The sequence below is a fragment of the Scophthalmus maximus genome, chromosome 22 (assembly GCF_022379125.1).
Source record: "Scophthalmus maximus strain ysfricsl-2021 chromosome 22, ASM2237912v1, whole genome shotgun sequence".
Lineage (NCBI taxonomy): Eukaryota > Metazoa > Chordata > Actinopteri > Pleuronectiformes > Scophthalmidae > Scophthalmus > Scophthalmus maximus.
The window spans coordinates 9122613-9137018 of NC_061536.1; the positions used below are offsets into that span (position 1 = coordinate 9122613).

A 14406-nucleotide genomic window follows, 5' to 3' on the forward strand; every position below is an offset into this window, starting at 1 on the left:
TTGAATTGTTGCACCTATCTGCCGGCCGCGCGTGTTGAAGTCAAATATTCAAACCATCCAATCAGAGGGCGCCCTCAGAGGAACACAGGGGGCTCGTTTGAAAGCAAACAGGGGGAACTCCGCCCATAACTGACCTGGAAGAGGTTTCTTTTAATTTGGCTGTAGGTGAGAGGAGGAGGAGGCAGTTACACGCATCCAGCACATTACACCCAAAAATGAAAGCAGCTGCTCAGCTTTGTCTATGACTTGTCTCCCATTTTCAAATGACGAGCAGCTGCAAAAAGCCAATAAGGCGGAGGAAGACATCGAGATAAGTTGATTTACTTCTCTGTGTTTGTGTGTTTGTGTTGGAGACACTGAGGGACATGTGTGTGCTAACAGTCAAAGCAACTTGAACATTCCTCTGTGATTATACCACCACTTTCCAAGTTGCATACTTGACTGATGTACTCCATAAATTGGATTCACTCCCCGCCCGTGCTGCGCTTCCTTCATTCACAATCACACACACGCACGCAGACAACACACTCACACACACACACACACACACACGCAGACAACACACTCACACACACAAACACTGTCTCCTTATCTTCCCCTCACATCCGCAGCCCTTCTCTATCTCTCTCTTTCTTTCTTTCCCTCTCTCCGCTCTCTCTGTTGCCCTCTTTTGAAGAAGTTTTCCATGCAGATCCAAGTCAAACATCTGGGTCAGCTTATATCTAGTGGAACAAGACTTGCAGGATATTGTTGGCAGGATGTATGAACTGGAGCAGTTTACTCTGTGGGAATCCCCAATACACACACACACGCGCGCACACACACACACACACACACACACACACACACACACACACACACACATGCACACACTTGCTTTTTGCTGACATAGTTTCTCTGTGCACCATTCAACTTGATTTCCAGGTGCAGCGATTCATTCCCGACATGTTGAGGAATACTTGTGCGGCACGAGGGATTGTGTGCATGCGAAGAAAAGGGAAGCATGTGAAACCAAGCACACCACAACTGATAATTGGTTAAATGCCGTGTTTAATATTTCGAAGGATGCATTGGTTATTATTACCAAAAAAGGATTACAAAATAGGCGCAAGAAAGTGGATCAATCATATTCTATTTTTAAACACTGAGTACATACAACGATATGATCATCTACAACGTATATTGATCTATGTTCACAAGTTATTCATTCAACATCCTGGTGTGCATTCTGCAAAAATCCAACTTCCTCTCTTCCCAGTGCCTTATTCAGAACATACAGGAAACTGTCTAATCTGCTGGATTTGAGTTGGAATAATCCTGTACGTAAAGTTACTCGCTGCTTGCTCTGGCTGTGCTTGTAGTATGACAAAACTGTTTGCAGAAAACTCTACTCCTGCTGAACCTCCAAACAAATATCCATTCCGACCCTGTCCTCTGTATCCCCTGATTTACAGCTCTTTCCCCTCCTCCTCGGCCTCCTCCTCTTCTTGTCCCCCCACCACTCTCTTCTCTCTCTCGCGCGCGCGCGCCGACTCAAGCTTTCTTCTCCGCCGACTCGCCTTTGCTCCCATCCGCCGGCTTGTCATCTGTTTTAAACTCCAGGAAGAAGTCGTTGCAGGCAACCGTGAGGGCGCCCATCAGGATGATGAACTCGGTGAAGTCCACCTCCCCGTCGTTGTTGGCGTCCAGGTCGTTCATCACCTTCTCAACTGCTTCATTATCTTTGGTGCTCTGTCGGTGGGGAACACAGAGGGAGAGAGAGTTAAGAATGTGTTCCCTGTTATGTGTGTGTGTGTGTGTGTGTGTGTGTGTGTGTGTGTGTGTGTGTGTGTGTGTAATCACCGCACAGGCTTGTTCCAGCTTGTGTGACAGAGTATGTGAGCGCATACCTTCACTTGTGTGTCACATACTTGCGAACTACATTAGTGTGTAAGTGTGCAACCGCGTACGTGCCCCTTCACACACTTCTTCTCTTACCCCTAGGTAACTCCCCAGCTCCTCTAGTAGCAGCTCCTTCAGTTCACCCCTGCTCAGCGTGTACTTGTCGCCCTCCTTCCCTGAGTATTTGTGGAAGGTCTTTATGAGCATCTGCATGGCACTCTCCAGGTTGGAAGTGGGCTCCTTGGACATGCTGCAAAAGGAACCGGGTCAAAAGGTCAGACTCTTCCACAAAATGCCCGCTCCAGCCCCAGCTGCATGTGCGGTCACATAGCAATCGGGGGTGAAGCCACCTCCAAGACAAAGTGATAGTTGGACAGGGAGATTGGATGGAAGGAAACCAAAAAACAGAGAGGTTTTCCTGTTTTTACAAAACGGGTTGAATAACACTCTGCGTGTATTGCAGAGGCTATTACCGACCCAAATTTGAGTAGTGTGGTCAGTGTGTGTGTGTGTGTGTGTGTGTGTGTGTGTGTGATCTTACTGGGTTTTACATTTCAGAGGTTTGGATAGAAAGGTGGGGGAGAGCTTTGGAAAGGCTTTTTTTCGAACAATCTTACACACATTGTGTCCGGCATCGTGGTGCTTCCCGTGCTGGACTCGTGGAGAGACTGTGCACACACAGACACAGATAAGTCACTGTCAATGATGCAAAGTTTGAGTGTGAAGACTTCCTCGCTTATTTTGTGAGAAAAGGAAAAAAAAAAAGCACAATCATGTCACCTCACCCTTAAATGTTTTTACTTTTAAGTACAGTTGGGCTGTTTTTAATAGTCCTTGTGTTATTGCTATTGTAAACAGAACAGATTAACGTTGTGCGATCAATAAAAAGTTGTCCCCGTAACCCGGAGTGAAACACATAACCCATCCTGGCATTCACATTCAGAAACTAGGGGCCAGAGTAACCCAAGGTGTCAGCATGTGCACTAACATGTGTTGTACACATGTACATACAGAAAAGGGACTCATTCACTTCCACACTCACTCAGTCAGCCAATCAGTCACATTCAACTTTAAAGTTTTTGTTCAAAGTTTAGGGGGCCTCCCTGTACAGACAATAAAAGGCTAATCCACAATCATACACGCACAAAAGAAAACTGAGGGAAACATTCAATCTGTCAATCATCCTTCCTGTGCATGATTTATTAACCAATCAGCTTTTTACAGATGATGGACAGCGATGCTGATGTCATTCACCGGTTATTGCCTCTCATCACGCTGCAGAGCACTGAACCGCAGAGGTCAGAGTTGTCGGCGGCGGAGACAAAGGAGGAGGTGAGCGGACACCAAAGATGGCTAACTGGAAAAATCTATAGGGGTCATCTGTTTCACTGACTGACACAAAACAATAGGAAACCATGGAGACAAAAAATGCTTTCAGTAACACAATAGTGAGTATGGTAATAATGCATATGCGCCAGGTAATGATGGATGGTGGAACAGAATCCATGCTGAGAGACGTTTAATAATAACAATTTTGTGCAGGAAATGTTGATGGACTGATGGTTTTGTCATAGCATGATAATATTTTCCATTCTTTCATTTTGTTATGTCATAACATGACTTTGCCTCAAATCCCCTGTCGGCTTCACTTGTTTCCACATTTGATTGATGTCTCATCTGAAAGCTCATCCATCCAGAGGAAGCAGTAACATTTCAAGACCAAAAAAGTTGTCTTCAGCTCCATCCCACGCTTTTGTTATGCCAAGTCTTGCGACGAGCGTCCACTTCCCAGAGTTTTTTATTTTTATTTTGCCACTATTTGCCGCAGTTGCACAGATGATAAAATAACTTACATGGCATGCCTTCATCAGATAGAGAGGAGAAAGTAGAGTGGAGCAAACCCTGCAAGGTGTGTGTCTTACCTGAGTGCTGATGGAGGGCCTCCTTTGTCTTTGAAGAGGTGCAGGGGACAGAGCCAAGGTAGAGATGGATGGGGAGAGAGTTTGCCCGTGGCTTAAATATCACCTGCCCCCACCCCCACCCTGCCCATCCCAAACTCCCTCACCCACTTCACGTACACACACTCACTCCTCGTTTGTCTCTCTACCCTCGGCCTCCCTCTCTTTCAAGGTGCTTTCTCTCTCTCGTCCCTCTTCTCCCATCACACACACATACATGGATTCCTGTGAGCACATAGGAGGCCACTGATGAAAACATAGTATCGTCACAGTTTTATTCAATATTAGCCATTAAATGTTACAAAGAATAAGCAAAAATGATACAGCATTACATGTGAAGTTAAAATACAAGCATCATGGAGTTTGCTGAACTTACTGACAAGTTCAACTGCTAAACACACACGCACACCCTCTAGTCTGGTCTTCAACGTACAGTGATGGAAGCCTGCACAATATCCTGGGAATGGTCCCTTAATCACTAACACCAAATGAGCCTTAGGAGCACATCCGTACACTTGTATGTTCACTTATTATATCCATTGGGAGGATTCTTAACACAGGCTTTTGTGTCCGTCCACTGTGTCTCAATGAATGAGACTTATTGTGCGGTGATGAAAATCTGGCTGCAAACACTCCCTGCTGCAAATCTGCTGCATTTGGTTACGGCGTGTTTTTAATCTACATGGAGTTAAGGTTGGGCGTAGTTTGCACTATGGGACACTAACAAAACTGCCTTAAGGAGACAGTTCAACCTCGCTGAAAGAAAGCTTTGCGCTCGCGGCACACTCCGTCCATCTGCTGTTCCAAATGGATTAAAAGAAAGAAAAAAATTTGCTAAAACAATTTCCAGATGATGTTTAGCCCAGGTCTGCTGGTAGTGCAAGTCAAGTAATTTTAAAACAGTAAAGTCAATTAAGCTGGATCCAGTTTCTTCTTGCCATAATTTGGCTAACGATGACTGTGAGCGAAGACAGAACACAAAGATCACATTTTAAACGAATTGGCCGAACAAGGAGAGAGGTGATAAAAAAAACCCCTGCAGTCTTTAAATGTGCCTGGGAAATAGAAAACAAGGTATGCAGCTTGGCAGTATGTATGTATACATATACATGTATGTATATGTATATATATACACACACACACGACTAAGAGATGCAATGCCCGATGCCTGTGTGTTGAACAGGAAACTGGCTGTAGGTGGTGCAAGAGTGATATGTTTCCATTATTCACAGGAAGTACCATGATTAGAAAAATGATTTCATATAAAAAAAAGAATATAGGTTTTAATTAAAAAAAAAAGATTGAATAATATAGTCTAAATAGCCCAAAATGTCTTAATAAGTTTGTTAGTCGTAGATCATGCAGGCAACATGGAGTATTAAGGCTGAGCAGAGTGAGTGTAAATGAGTATTTACAATGGGAGTGTCGCGGTGAGCCGGCGTGAACCACGTGACTCGGTTTATTTGTCTTGACCGAGCAGTTTGAAGCGCCTGGTGCTGTTACAGGTGCACATCTGGTAGTGTGCCAAATGCCTGTGTGCCTCCAGCACTACGTGGCCAGGTAGACCGTGGATATAGCAATCCTGCAACACGAGCCCTTCTCATGGCTGCATTATTGATGGTGAGACAATTTACACGTCATTAAATTGTAATTAACAAATGTGACAAAGAACCATGTTTCAAGTGATCTCCGTAGTGGTCCAAAACAAGGAAAAGGATTAGGTTTAAAATAAAATGTAAAGAGGCCACGTGGAACTTAAGTCAGGGCCAGAGTAATGGTAATACAATGGTTTATATTTAGCGAATACGTTTCTGATAGCATGCAACATCTTATTTTTAGCCTGTTGTTAAAAAAAAAATAAAAATAAAAAAGATAACACCACAGTGTTTGTATAGTATCATATCGATGGCTCAGTATAGTTTTTTACACAACCTCTGACACTACCACTATGTCTGATGGGCAGGATCAGTGGAGTAATCCCCAGGGTGTGTTTCCCATCAAATGCCTGATCCAGCCGTTTCCCAACGCGACCCAAGGATCCAGTTGCACGTCAAACAGGGTCTCTGCGTTGTATTAGGGTGTGACTCACAAACACACACACACACACACGCTTGAAAAGCTGGTGCTAAAACCAGTGGAAAACACCAAGCAGCAATCAACAATTTACAACGGAGCCTAAAAAAAAAAGGCCGTGTAGTTTCTATCACTCAGTGCTGTTGTAAAATCCAATAAGAACATGCACTAACTACATCGTAAAGTACTTTAGATAAAAGAAGTGCCACCGGGTGACACCTGTTGTGGGGTTCTTTGCTTCTTGGTGTTTGTTATCTTGTTCTTCTCCAACGGTTCTAATCAAGGTGGATTAGGTTGCATGCACACCTTCTCTGACCTGCTCCTCCAGTGACCATCCCACCCCCATGGGACTATCTTGGGCTCCCATTTGACCGTAAGGGTCCTTTGGTGTGGGTTCCATCCTCGGACCTTAATTATTTAGCAAAGGGCCACGCCCGATCTTCCAGTTCCAAATAGATGGCGGACTGCACGTGAGGACAATATACCGTGGGCCCCGGGTGAAGTGAACCTCTCTGGGGATAATGGAATTAAAAAAAAAGTTAAGAGACCGAGAGCCCGTGAAGTAGAATAAAAGAGAAAGAGAGAAGAGGGTGTGATTGAGTACACAATTAACATGAGCTGAATGCAAAGCTTCAGCAAAACAATATGTTTATTGTCATGCCAAATCAGCTCCAAAGCACTGGGAGTTAAAAGGTGAGAATGTTTAAAAACAAAAAAATTATAATGATGTAGTGTTCTTGACAGATTTTCATGCAACCATGGTGGGAATGGTTCAAGATTTTGGGATTTACATAAATTTGCTTTCTTTCCAGGAGTTGGACGAGAAGGTTGATACCACTTTGAACGTCTGTCCGGTAAACATGAAGCTGTATTCGATGGCCAGTTAGCTTAGCTTAGTGTAAGGCTGAAAACACAAGGTAACGGCTAACCCTGCTGTCTGAAGGAAACTAAATCTGCCCGCCGGCCGCACAATATTGTGGAATATGTAACTGCACGGATAAAACACATTAAGGCAGTGAGCTTTAAAGGGGCCGGTTGACGTTTTTTGTTCCCTTTAGACAGAGGCAGGGATGCTGTCCCCCCCCCCCCCGCCGTTACCAGCTGCCAGCTGTTATATTCAACGGACACCTCGTCCGCAGTGATCTGGTCAAGAAAGTTGAGAAGCACCTGTCCCAAAATGTCAAACTATGCCTTTAAGCCATTAGTACCTATAGCAAGATGTATACTCGTGATTTTATGCCCGGACGACTGAACAGTAACCAATGTAGGGCCGCGTGGCGAGACTGTGGAGGAAGAGATCCAGATAGAGTCAAAGGTGAGGGGAGGACGTGATCTGAACGGAGCCTCTCGGCTGCAGCGGTGCGTCGACATGCAGCGACACTTTGGCCTCATGTGCAGGGAAATCATACTTTTTTTTTTTTTCAGTTTTCACAGGGATCTGGCATGCACACGATCGTGTACTTCTGCATGCAATCATAGTATATCATGATGAGGTAAATGTGCTATATAGTGGGATGCACATGCTGTACATATGAACATAGTGGTAACTAGCAGTACAAAGCGATACTTCTACTGTCACGTACGTGTATTATCTATCGTGTTTAAGGAACGTGGGTTTCTTCAGAGGTGGGTTTTGTAGTGTTCGAACTTTTACCTACACTTTGTATTTCAAAGTTGTGTGTATTTAAAAAAATAATTATTATTTAGTGGCTTACAAACGTATTTTGGCAACGTTAATGTGTATGTGTAGTGTTCTAATGTGAGTGTGTAGTGTGTTGTGTGTGTGTGTGTGTGTGTGTGTGCGTGTGTGTGAAGGAATGGATTGTCCCCTATGAGGTCGCCTCCTCTGTCTTCTTCTCCACTTCTTCCTCCGCAGCTGCGGCCACCTTCTCTGCCGCTTCCTCCACCTTCTCCGCGGCCTCCTCCACCTTCTCCTCTCCTTCCACCACCACTTCCACCGCCGCCGCCGCCACCTCTGCTGCTGGAGCCTCTGCCGCCGCCGTTACCGCCGCCGCCGCCGCCTCTGGTGCTGCTACTGCTGCTGCAGGCAGCTCCTCCGTTGTGACCCCAGGCAGCGTCACTCCCTCCTCCTTTACCTCTGCCTTCACATCCACCTTTCCGCCTGCATTTGCTTCCAGCTTCACCCCAGCAGCTGCGTCTGCCTTGGCCTCTTCGCTCGCTTCTGGCTTCGCTTCCTCCTTCGCCTCCGGCGTCGCCTCCTCTTCGTCGGGGGCGCTCTGTGCCACTTGTCCGGAGGCTGCATTTTGGGCCGGCTCCTCCTTAGCGAGGACACGCTGCTCGCTGAGTGAGACCGCCAGGTAGCCGACCAGCTTCATGTACTCCTCAAAGCCAACCTTGCCGTCCTGGTCTGCATCCAGCCTTTGACGCATGTTGTTGACCGCTTCCTTGCTGTCTGTGTCCTGGGTAGTTAGCACACACAACCATGAGACAGGATCTCTAACTGGAGTCTGACTGATGTAATCACCACACACTAGTTGTTAATGGTAGCTCTACTTACAATATAATGCGGATCAATGTCGCTATCATACCAAATCACCTTTCTCATTCGCCAACTCTATATTTCCCCACCATTTGCTCACAATGCTCACGTTAAAAAGGTGAAGACCAGCCAGTGCCAACATCAGGAAGACTTTCTGTGAGGCAGTTACACAATGTAAGTGTGCTCAGAAAACAAAAGTTGAATGAAGATTTCCTAACCGACAGGATGTTGCTGAGCTGGGACTTGACGAGGCCCTGGAATTCTTTCTTCCCTAGAGTCTCCTTTTCCTTGCTCGACTTCAGGAAGACCTTCACCAGGGTCTGGATAGCAGACTCCATGACTCTTCTCTCTGGGGAAAAGGGAGAGGTCGACACAGTGAAATATGTACTTATGCAGACAGACAGACAGACAGACAGACAGATAGCGATTAACTGCTGTATCAAGGAGGGCGTTTGTAGGATGATGTGATTTCAAAACACATTTACGTGATGAGCACATCCAGTGGAAAATGAAACGGAGGATCTCCTCGTGTCCCCACGCGGTCTTTCATCGTTTCAGGTGTTAAGTCCAGAGCCGCAGCGGGGGAGGGATGATGACGTGGGACAAATGGAGAGGGCGAGGGGGAGTCTGACTGAGAGACGAGCACTGATGCACAATGGAAGTTCTGATCTTTGATAGGTCATCTGATCTAGTGAAGCAACTGGGCTTCAGATTACCTAAGGGATTACCTAGTCCCTGTCTGTTCCGCTCTCCCTCCCTCCCTTTCTTTGTCTCTCTCTCTCTCTTGCCAGCTGTACCTGCCTCTCTCTTTCAGTGGCACTATCTCGTCCTTGTTTTCACTATGCTGCCCTTTCTTCTTCTCAAGCCACTGCCTTCACATTGTTGCGCACAAATACACTCATGTATCTGACAATCAGGCCCATGATATGGATTACAAATCAGGAGCTATTTCCTACACGCTTAAAAAACATGCACAGACATTTGAAAGTCAACTCAGAGGTTAGGTAGAGGCACAAATAGAAATGCGGTTCTCGACAGATGTATAGATAATCTTAAAGGGGAAAAAAAGTGGAACATGCCAGAGGGTGACACAACTTTGCGGGAATTCCATTCATTGCTGTCTGTGGAGCTCACTTAGACAGGAATTTACAGGCTAACACCGAGCAGGGACATGACATGTTAAAGCTGACCGTACTCGTCTGTCCGCTTCAGAGGTCCACAGGCCGCAGAGCACACGGCGGTTTCCCACTGGCGAGAACGACACGCTTGTGGACAGCTCGTTTCGACGAGAGGGGGGAGGGGGGGCGGGGGGGGGCCTCTTGCTCACATCGGCTAACTGGTCGTTTGTTAACACATCAAATTAATATCCCCCGCTGCCCGAGAGCATGTCACACTCGAGCGCCCTCCGGCCCCGAGCGATCACCACGAGCACATAGAGCCGAGAGCCATGTGAGAGAGCTCTGATACTGAAGGTGTGGCGCGTCGGGGCCATTCAAATCTAAAGCTTCACTCGACCCCTTTCAGATTGTGCAAGGTGACCAAACTGATCTCAAACTGTCTGATCCCACAGTGACGGGATACACACCACACGGACATGTCTCATCTCATTGTCAGTGCAGCTGTCACTGAACAACAGTAATAATGCTATGAGCGCTGAAGAATTAGACCAAAAAAAGGAGGGTTTTTTTTGTTCTGTCCATCGCCGGATCATGTCTTTTGTCAGATTTGACAACGCACTGTTGTCAAATCTGACAAAAGACATGATCCGGCGACACATTCCGTGTTTTTTTGTAGGGACTTTAGAGGACTTCTTTGCCTCTTCCTGCACCGGCGACACACCCTCTGCACAAGCAGAGAGAAGCCTGCACAGGGGCCTCAACGGCCCTCTGCGCGCGTCCCAAACTGAAAAAACAACAACCCGGCAAAGACATGTCTTCTATTCTTAGATGGACTTCTCTGTCCATTCTCACATTCCTTATTTACTTCGTGAGCCAGGCGCCATCGCCTGCTGGCGTGAAGGTCGAGCATGTGCCCCAATTTCGACAAATGAGTTCCAGGACGTGCGCCCCACGTCAGAACCTCGTCTTGTCCCACGCAGGAGACGAACTAATGCGCGTTATTTGTCGTAAAGCCCCCCCCCCCCCCCAAAAAAACAAAAAACCCCACTATAATTAAATATACAGGCCTACAACCAGGAGGTTTCCCGTTTCCCTCCAGAGCCCGAAGAGGATGGAGTGTTCTGTTTCCAAATGGGCGAATGTGATACGGTGCGTGCGCAGAGTAATGACAATACTACTGCTCGTGTGTCATAAAATATTAACAGGGGAACGGGTTAGGTCGTGGCTGTAAGTTGCGGACGAGCAGACGGCCAGTGGATGCCCTTCGTCCAGCCCCTTTGGCCGGGTTTGAAGATACAGAAAGCCGCGCGTCGAGACGCGTGCGCAACACTCCACCAACAGGCGTCCGGTTTGCCAGGGCTCGTCGACAGTAACACCACAAGCAACCTTTCTTTTTTAGACATTGGAAAAAACCGCATTGAAAGAAGCTGTCATAAGCGACACTGCTCCACACACACACACACACACACACACACAAAAAAAATCCACCCGGCCAGCCGAGCTGTCACTCTGGCGGGGCCCCTTAATAAAAAGCACATTGTGCGCAAAATGTTCATTTAGCGCAAAAATTGGGGCTTTTACGCGCGGCCCGGATGCCAACTGGAAAGACCGCAGTCGGGCTCAGTGCTCTGTCACCCACAGCTCCTTTAGTTTGTGTTAAGCTGTTTGCAGTTGGTCGACAAGCTGACAACAGATCGACATCGACATATCGAATGTCTTTCTGAGAGGAGTAGAGAGAGAGAGAGAGAGACTGTGCAGCAGTATAGCCTCGACCGAAACGTGGCAACAAAAAAAAAAACCATGCGCAACTACACAACTTGTGCGGAGGCGAAACTTTAAAAAAGAAAAAAAAGAAAAGGTCTCGAGAGAGACACGTTGAACTCACCGTGTAACGTCCGCGGGACAAGAGCAGTGTAAATGTGCACAACGTGGAGATTCTGCCCGCTTCTCCGCCTGTCCGCGCTGCTCTCGGCTCAGGGAACTTGCCAAACTAGTAGGACTACACAATCTCTTCCGTGATTTTCTTTTTTTTTTTTTTTTCCCTTTCCTTAAAACTTTTCCCCCTGACAAGTCAAAGGGCGTGTACCTGGAGGAGGCGAGAGGGAGAGCTGGGAATGGGGAAGAGCGCGGGTCTTGCGCGCAGCGAATAATAAAAAAAAGAAAAGAAAAGAAGAAGAAGCCCAATCGAGACACTTTGACTTGGGGTTTGATTTTTTTTGTGGTTGTTTGTTGCTGGAATTGTCTTTGGCTCTCGGGGCCAGCTGTGTCACGTCATGGGTGCTTCGTACGGTGCCAGGCTTGTGGCTCGTCCGCAGGGACGAGGGGACAGGGGCCGGGGGGGGGGGGGGGGGGCAAGTCTCAGTCGCCTTGAAGAACTCCTCTCGCCCATTGCACGTCGGCGCCTGTTCCAAAGACTCTGAAACTGAAAGTGCAGTTGCCACCCGGAGGAGGTGTCCCAGGACAACTCGAGTTGGACGGACAGCGCATTGTTGAACGCCCCTCTGCTTTGCACCGAAAGTTCAAAAGCACGACACAGAACCATATTTGCTCGACGTGCAAACCACAGCGCAGGCCTTCATTTGGTGAATGATCTTTCCCCAAAGGACATGTTGGAAATGTGAAAATAACGACTCTTCACAGCGTGGGTGGCCAAAGTGGTGCAAGACCCAAAGCAGCCTTGCCAAATTCCTGAAAGGACTCCCAAGAACATTGTGGCTGTTTTTTTAAAGATTATGTCTCACTGATTGAGCTGCTTTCTATAAGGATTCGCGAGGTATATGAGTCTCCACATTGTGGGAAAAGCTCCTGACAGCTTACCAAAGGGGCCTTCCCATGGGCATGGGTGCCCTGCTCCTTTATAGTCTTTGACTTTGCTGACTCATTTGCCCGTCGTCACTCCTCCCACACTGGCACCTTAGTGTGGGCAATTTGGATCCAAAGGTCACATTTTTTTATCTGTTGAAAGATCCACATTCTCAAAATCATTTTGCGGCACTTTTTTCCTCTCTCCCTCTTTTACGAAATTAAAACAGGCCTATAGGCCACAAAACAGCTGGGGAGCATAACTCTGTCTAGACATCAGAATTAATACAAAGTGACCATAACACCAAGAATTACCAGCTAAATAAGCAAAATGCAATTTGACTTCAGAACAGACGATGGCCTCCCTTACGTATTAGGCTGCATTTGGCCCTCACATCTCCATTACAGGCTTCATTGACACAGTGGCGACCAGGCTTTCCTTTAGCATCACTGCTGCTTAATGCACGGATGGGCAACTTTGAACAGGCCTTATGACCCATTATGGAACAGGATATTGTCTGCATGGTGTAGCTGTGACACGTATAGGATTACAGGTCCCTAAATCAAGGCTGTTATTCACTCCCGCTCAAATGTGCGTGTGTGTCTCAGCATCATACAATGTGGTGAAGGAATGACAGGAGACATGAGTGCATGGTGGCCCAGGGTTCAAGACAACGCAGCCTTTAATTCAAACTTCCCCACATTCAACAAACAAGGTTAACTGGAGAGTTGCACACGAGGCAATGGTTGGGGTGACAGAAGAATCCCGATGGTTGGACGGGCTCAAAATTGAGTTGATTGGTGTGTTGCACAACCCCGAGGCTCTACTGACTGAAGCCGCCCTGTTGGCTCGCAAGTTTTCCAATCAGCTGCCAGAACTCGGAGAAAGTCAGCTCCCCGTCGTTGTTCTCATCCAGCGAGCCCATGAGCGCGTCGATCGCCCCGGTGCTGCTGAAGTTCTGTGGGCGGATTACAGAGAGGAGACCTAGATCAGTACAAGAGCACTCTGAACTGCAGCATCAGCTCCTCTGGAGGACTGTCCTGCCACCTAATGGTCGGCTCCCATAAATACAACCACACAAAGTTTCCTCATGATAACCCCCCCCCCCCCCAAAGTAATCAACTGTCTTAATCTTTTAACTTAAGTTGAACAAACTTAATTTGTCTCTTAACAATTGAAATGTCTTTTTTAAAATAGGTAAAGAATTTTTCTTTTTTCAGTGCATCAAAAGTGTGAAGTACTTAACTGGAATGTGCAAAACATTTAAGAACTGAGCTATATAAAACTAACTAACGCTGTTTTCTTACATACGAGATTGCTTGCTTTTAGAAAAAAATGCATTTCTTATAAAGACAAATAACAGTAGAGTTTAACGTAATGGCAATTACCCACAGTCACATATCTGCACGACGACCTCGGACACCTTAACGTTGCATAACAAACCAGTTTTCTTTCGTCTGTAGGTGCTCAGGATGCAAAGACCATAGATATCAGCGGGAACAATAATCCTAGAACCACGTCAGGGATGTACAGTACCTTGGCATAGTTGGGTAGCTGAGAGGTCAGCAGCTTGTGGAATTCGTCTTTGCTCAGGGTGCTGGCGGATCCATCTTTCCCGGCGTACGTCTTGAACTGGGAGACAAGGGTGCAGATGGCGGCTTCCATGGCGGATTGTGCGAAGACCTGGGGCAGAAGTGGACAGAGACACAACAAAGCATTCACACGTGAATCAAATATAGAATCGTGGTGAAAAAGAGAGAGTGGCTGCCATCTTACCTGTTGTGTTGGGTTTGCGGTTTGGTGTGTGACAGCCAGGTATCAAGAACCTCGTCCCTCTGCGCTGCCACCGCCTCTCTCGATATATATACGCTTCCTCTCCGTTCACCGATGCACACATCAGCGGAAAACCCCTGATGTGCCCTCTCTTCCCCCATCCAGCGGGTCGCCCTTATCTGCCCGATTTCCACCACTCAGGGGACACACATCACAACTCAACTGCCACTCTGTCCCGCAAAGGGCAAATTTGTACTGATGAAAGCACAAAACCTATTTTTTTTTTTGGTCTGTTTACAG

The 14406-nt window shown here is 46.9% G+C and overlaps 3 protein-coding genes across 4 annotated transcripts; all 3 read right to left on the reverse strand.

Annotated features, from left to right (window-relative positions):
• Positions 1 to 1032: 1032 nt before the first annotated feature.
• On the reverse strand, positions 1033 to 3871 carry s100s (S100 calcium binding protein S). Of its 2 annotated transcripts, XM_035621470.2 has the most exons (4): positions 3804 to 3871; positions 2503 to 2549; positions 1978 to 2131; positions 1033 to 1731 (listed from the first exon to the last, which is right to left on the reverse strand). In XM_035621470.2, exons 2-4 carry the CDS (start codon positions 2514 to 2516, stop codon positions 1534 to 1536), a joined length of 366 nt encoding a protein of 121 aa, XP_035477363.1. In that variant the 5' UTR covers positions 2517 to 2549; positions 3804 to 3871; the 3' UTR covers positions 1033 to 1533. The 2 variants fall into 2 exon arrangements, with proteins under 2 accessions (XP_035477363.1, XP_035477361.1); XM_035621468.2 differs by lacking the exon at positions 2503 to 2549.
• Positions 3872 to 4097: 226 nt separating this feature from the next.
• On the reverse strand, positions 4098 to 11573 carry s100u (S100 calcium binding protein U). The gene is made up of 3 exons (XM_035620754.2): positions 11416 to 11573; positions 8631 to 8761; positions 4098 to 8332 (listed from the first exon to the last, which is right to left on the reverse strand). The coding sequence occupies exons 2-3, from the start codon at positions 8748 to 8750 to the stop codon at positions 7742 to 7744; spliced, it is 711 nt and encodes a 236-aa protein (XP_035476647.1). The 5' UTR covers positions 8751 to 8761; positions 11416 to 11573; the 3' UTR covers positions 4098 to 7741.
• A 1407-nt stretch (positions 11574 to 12980) lies between these two features.
• Positions 12981 to 14271, reverse strand: s100a11 (S100 calcium binding protein A11). Its single transcript, XM_035621467.2, has 3 exons — positions 14110 to 14271; positions 13870 to 14016; positions 12981 to 13291 (listed from the first exon to the last, which is right to left on the reverse strand). Exons 2-3 carry the CDS (start codon positions 13996 to 13998, stop codon positions 13157 to 13159), a joined length of 264 nt encoding a protein of 87 aa, XP_035477360.2. The 5' UTR covers positions 13999 to 14016; positions 14110 to 14271; the 3' UTR covers positions 12981 to 13156.
• Between the last annotated feature and the right edge of the window lie 135 nt (positions 14272 to 14406).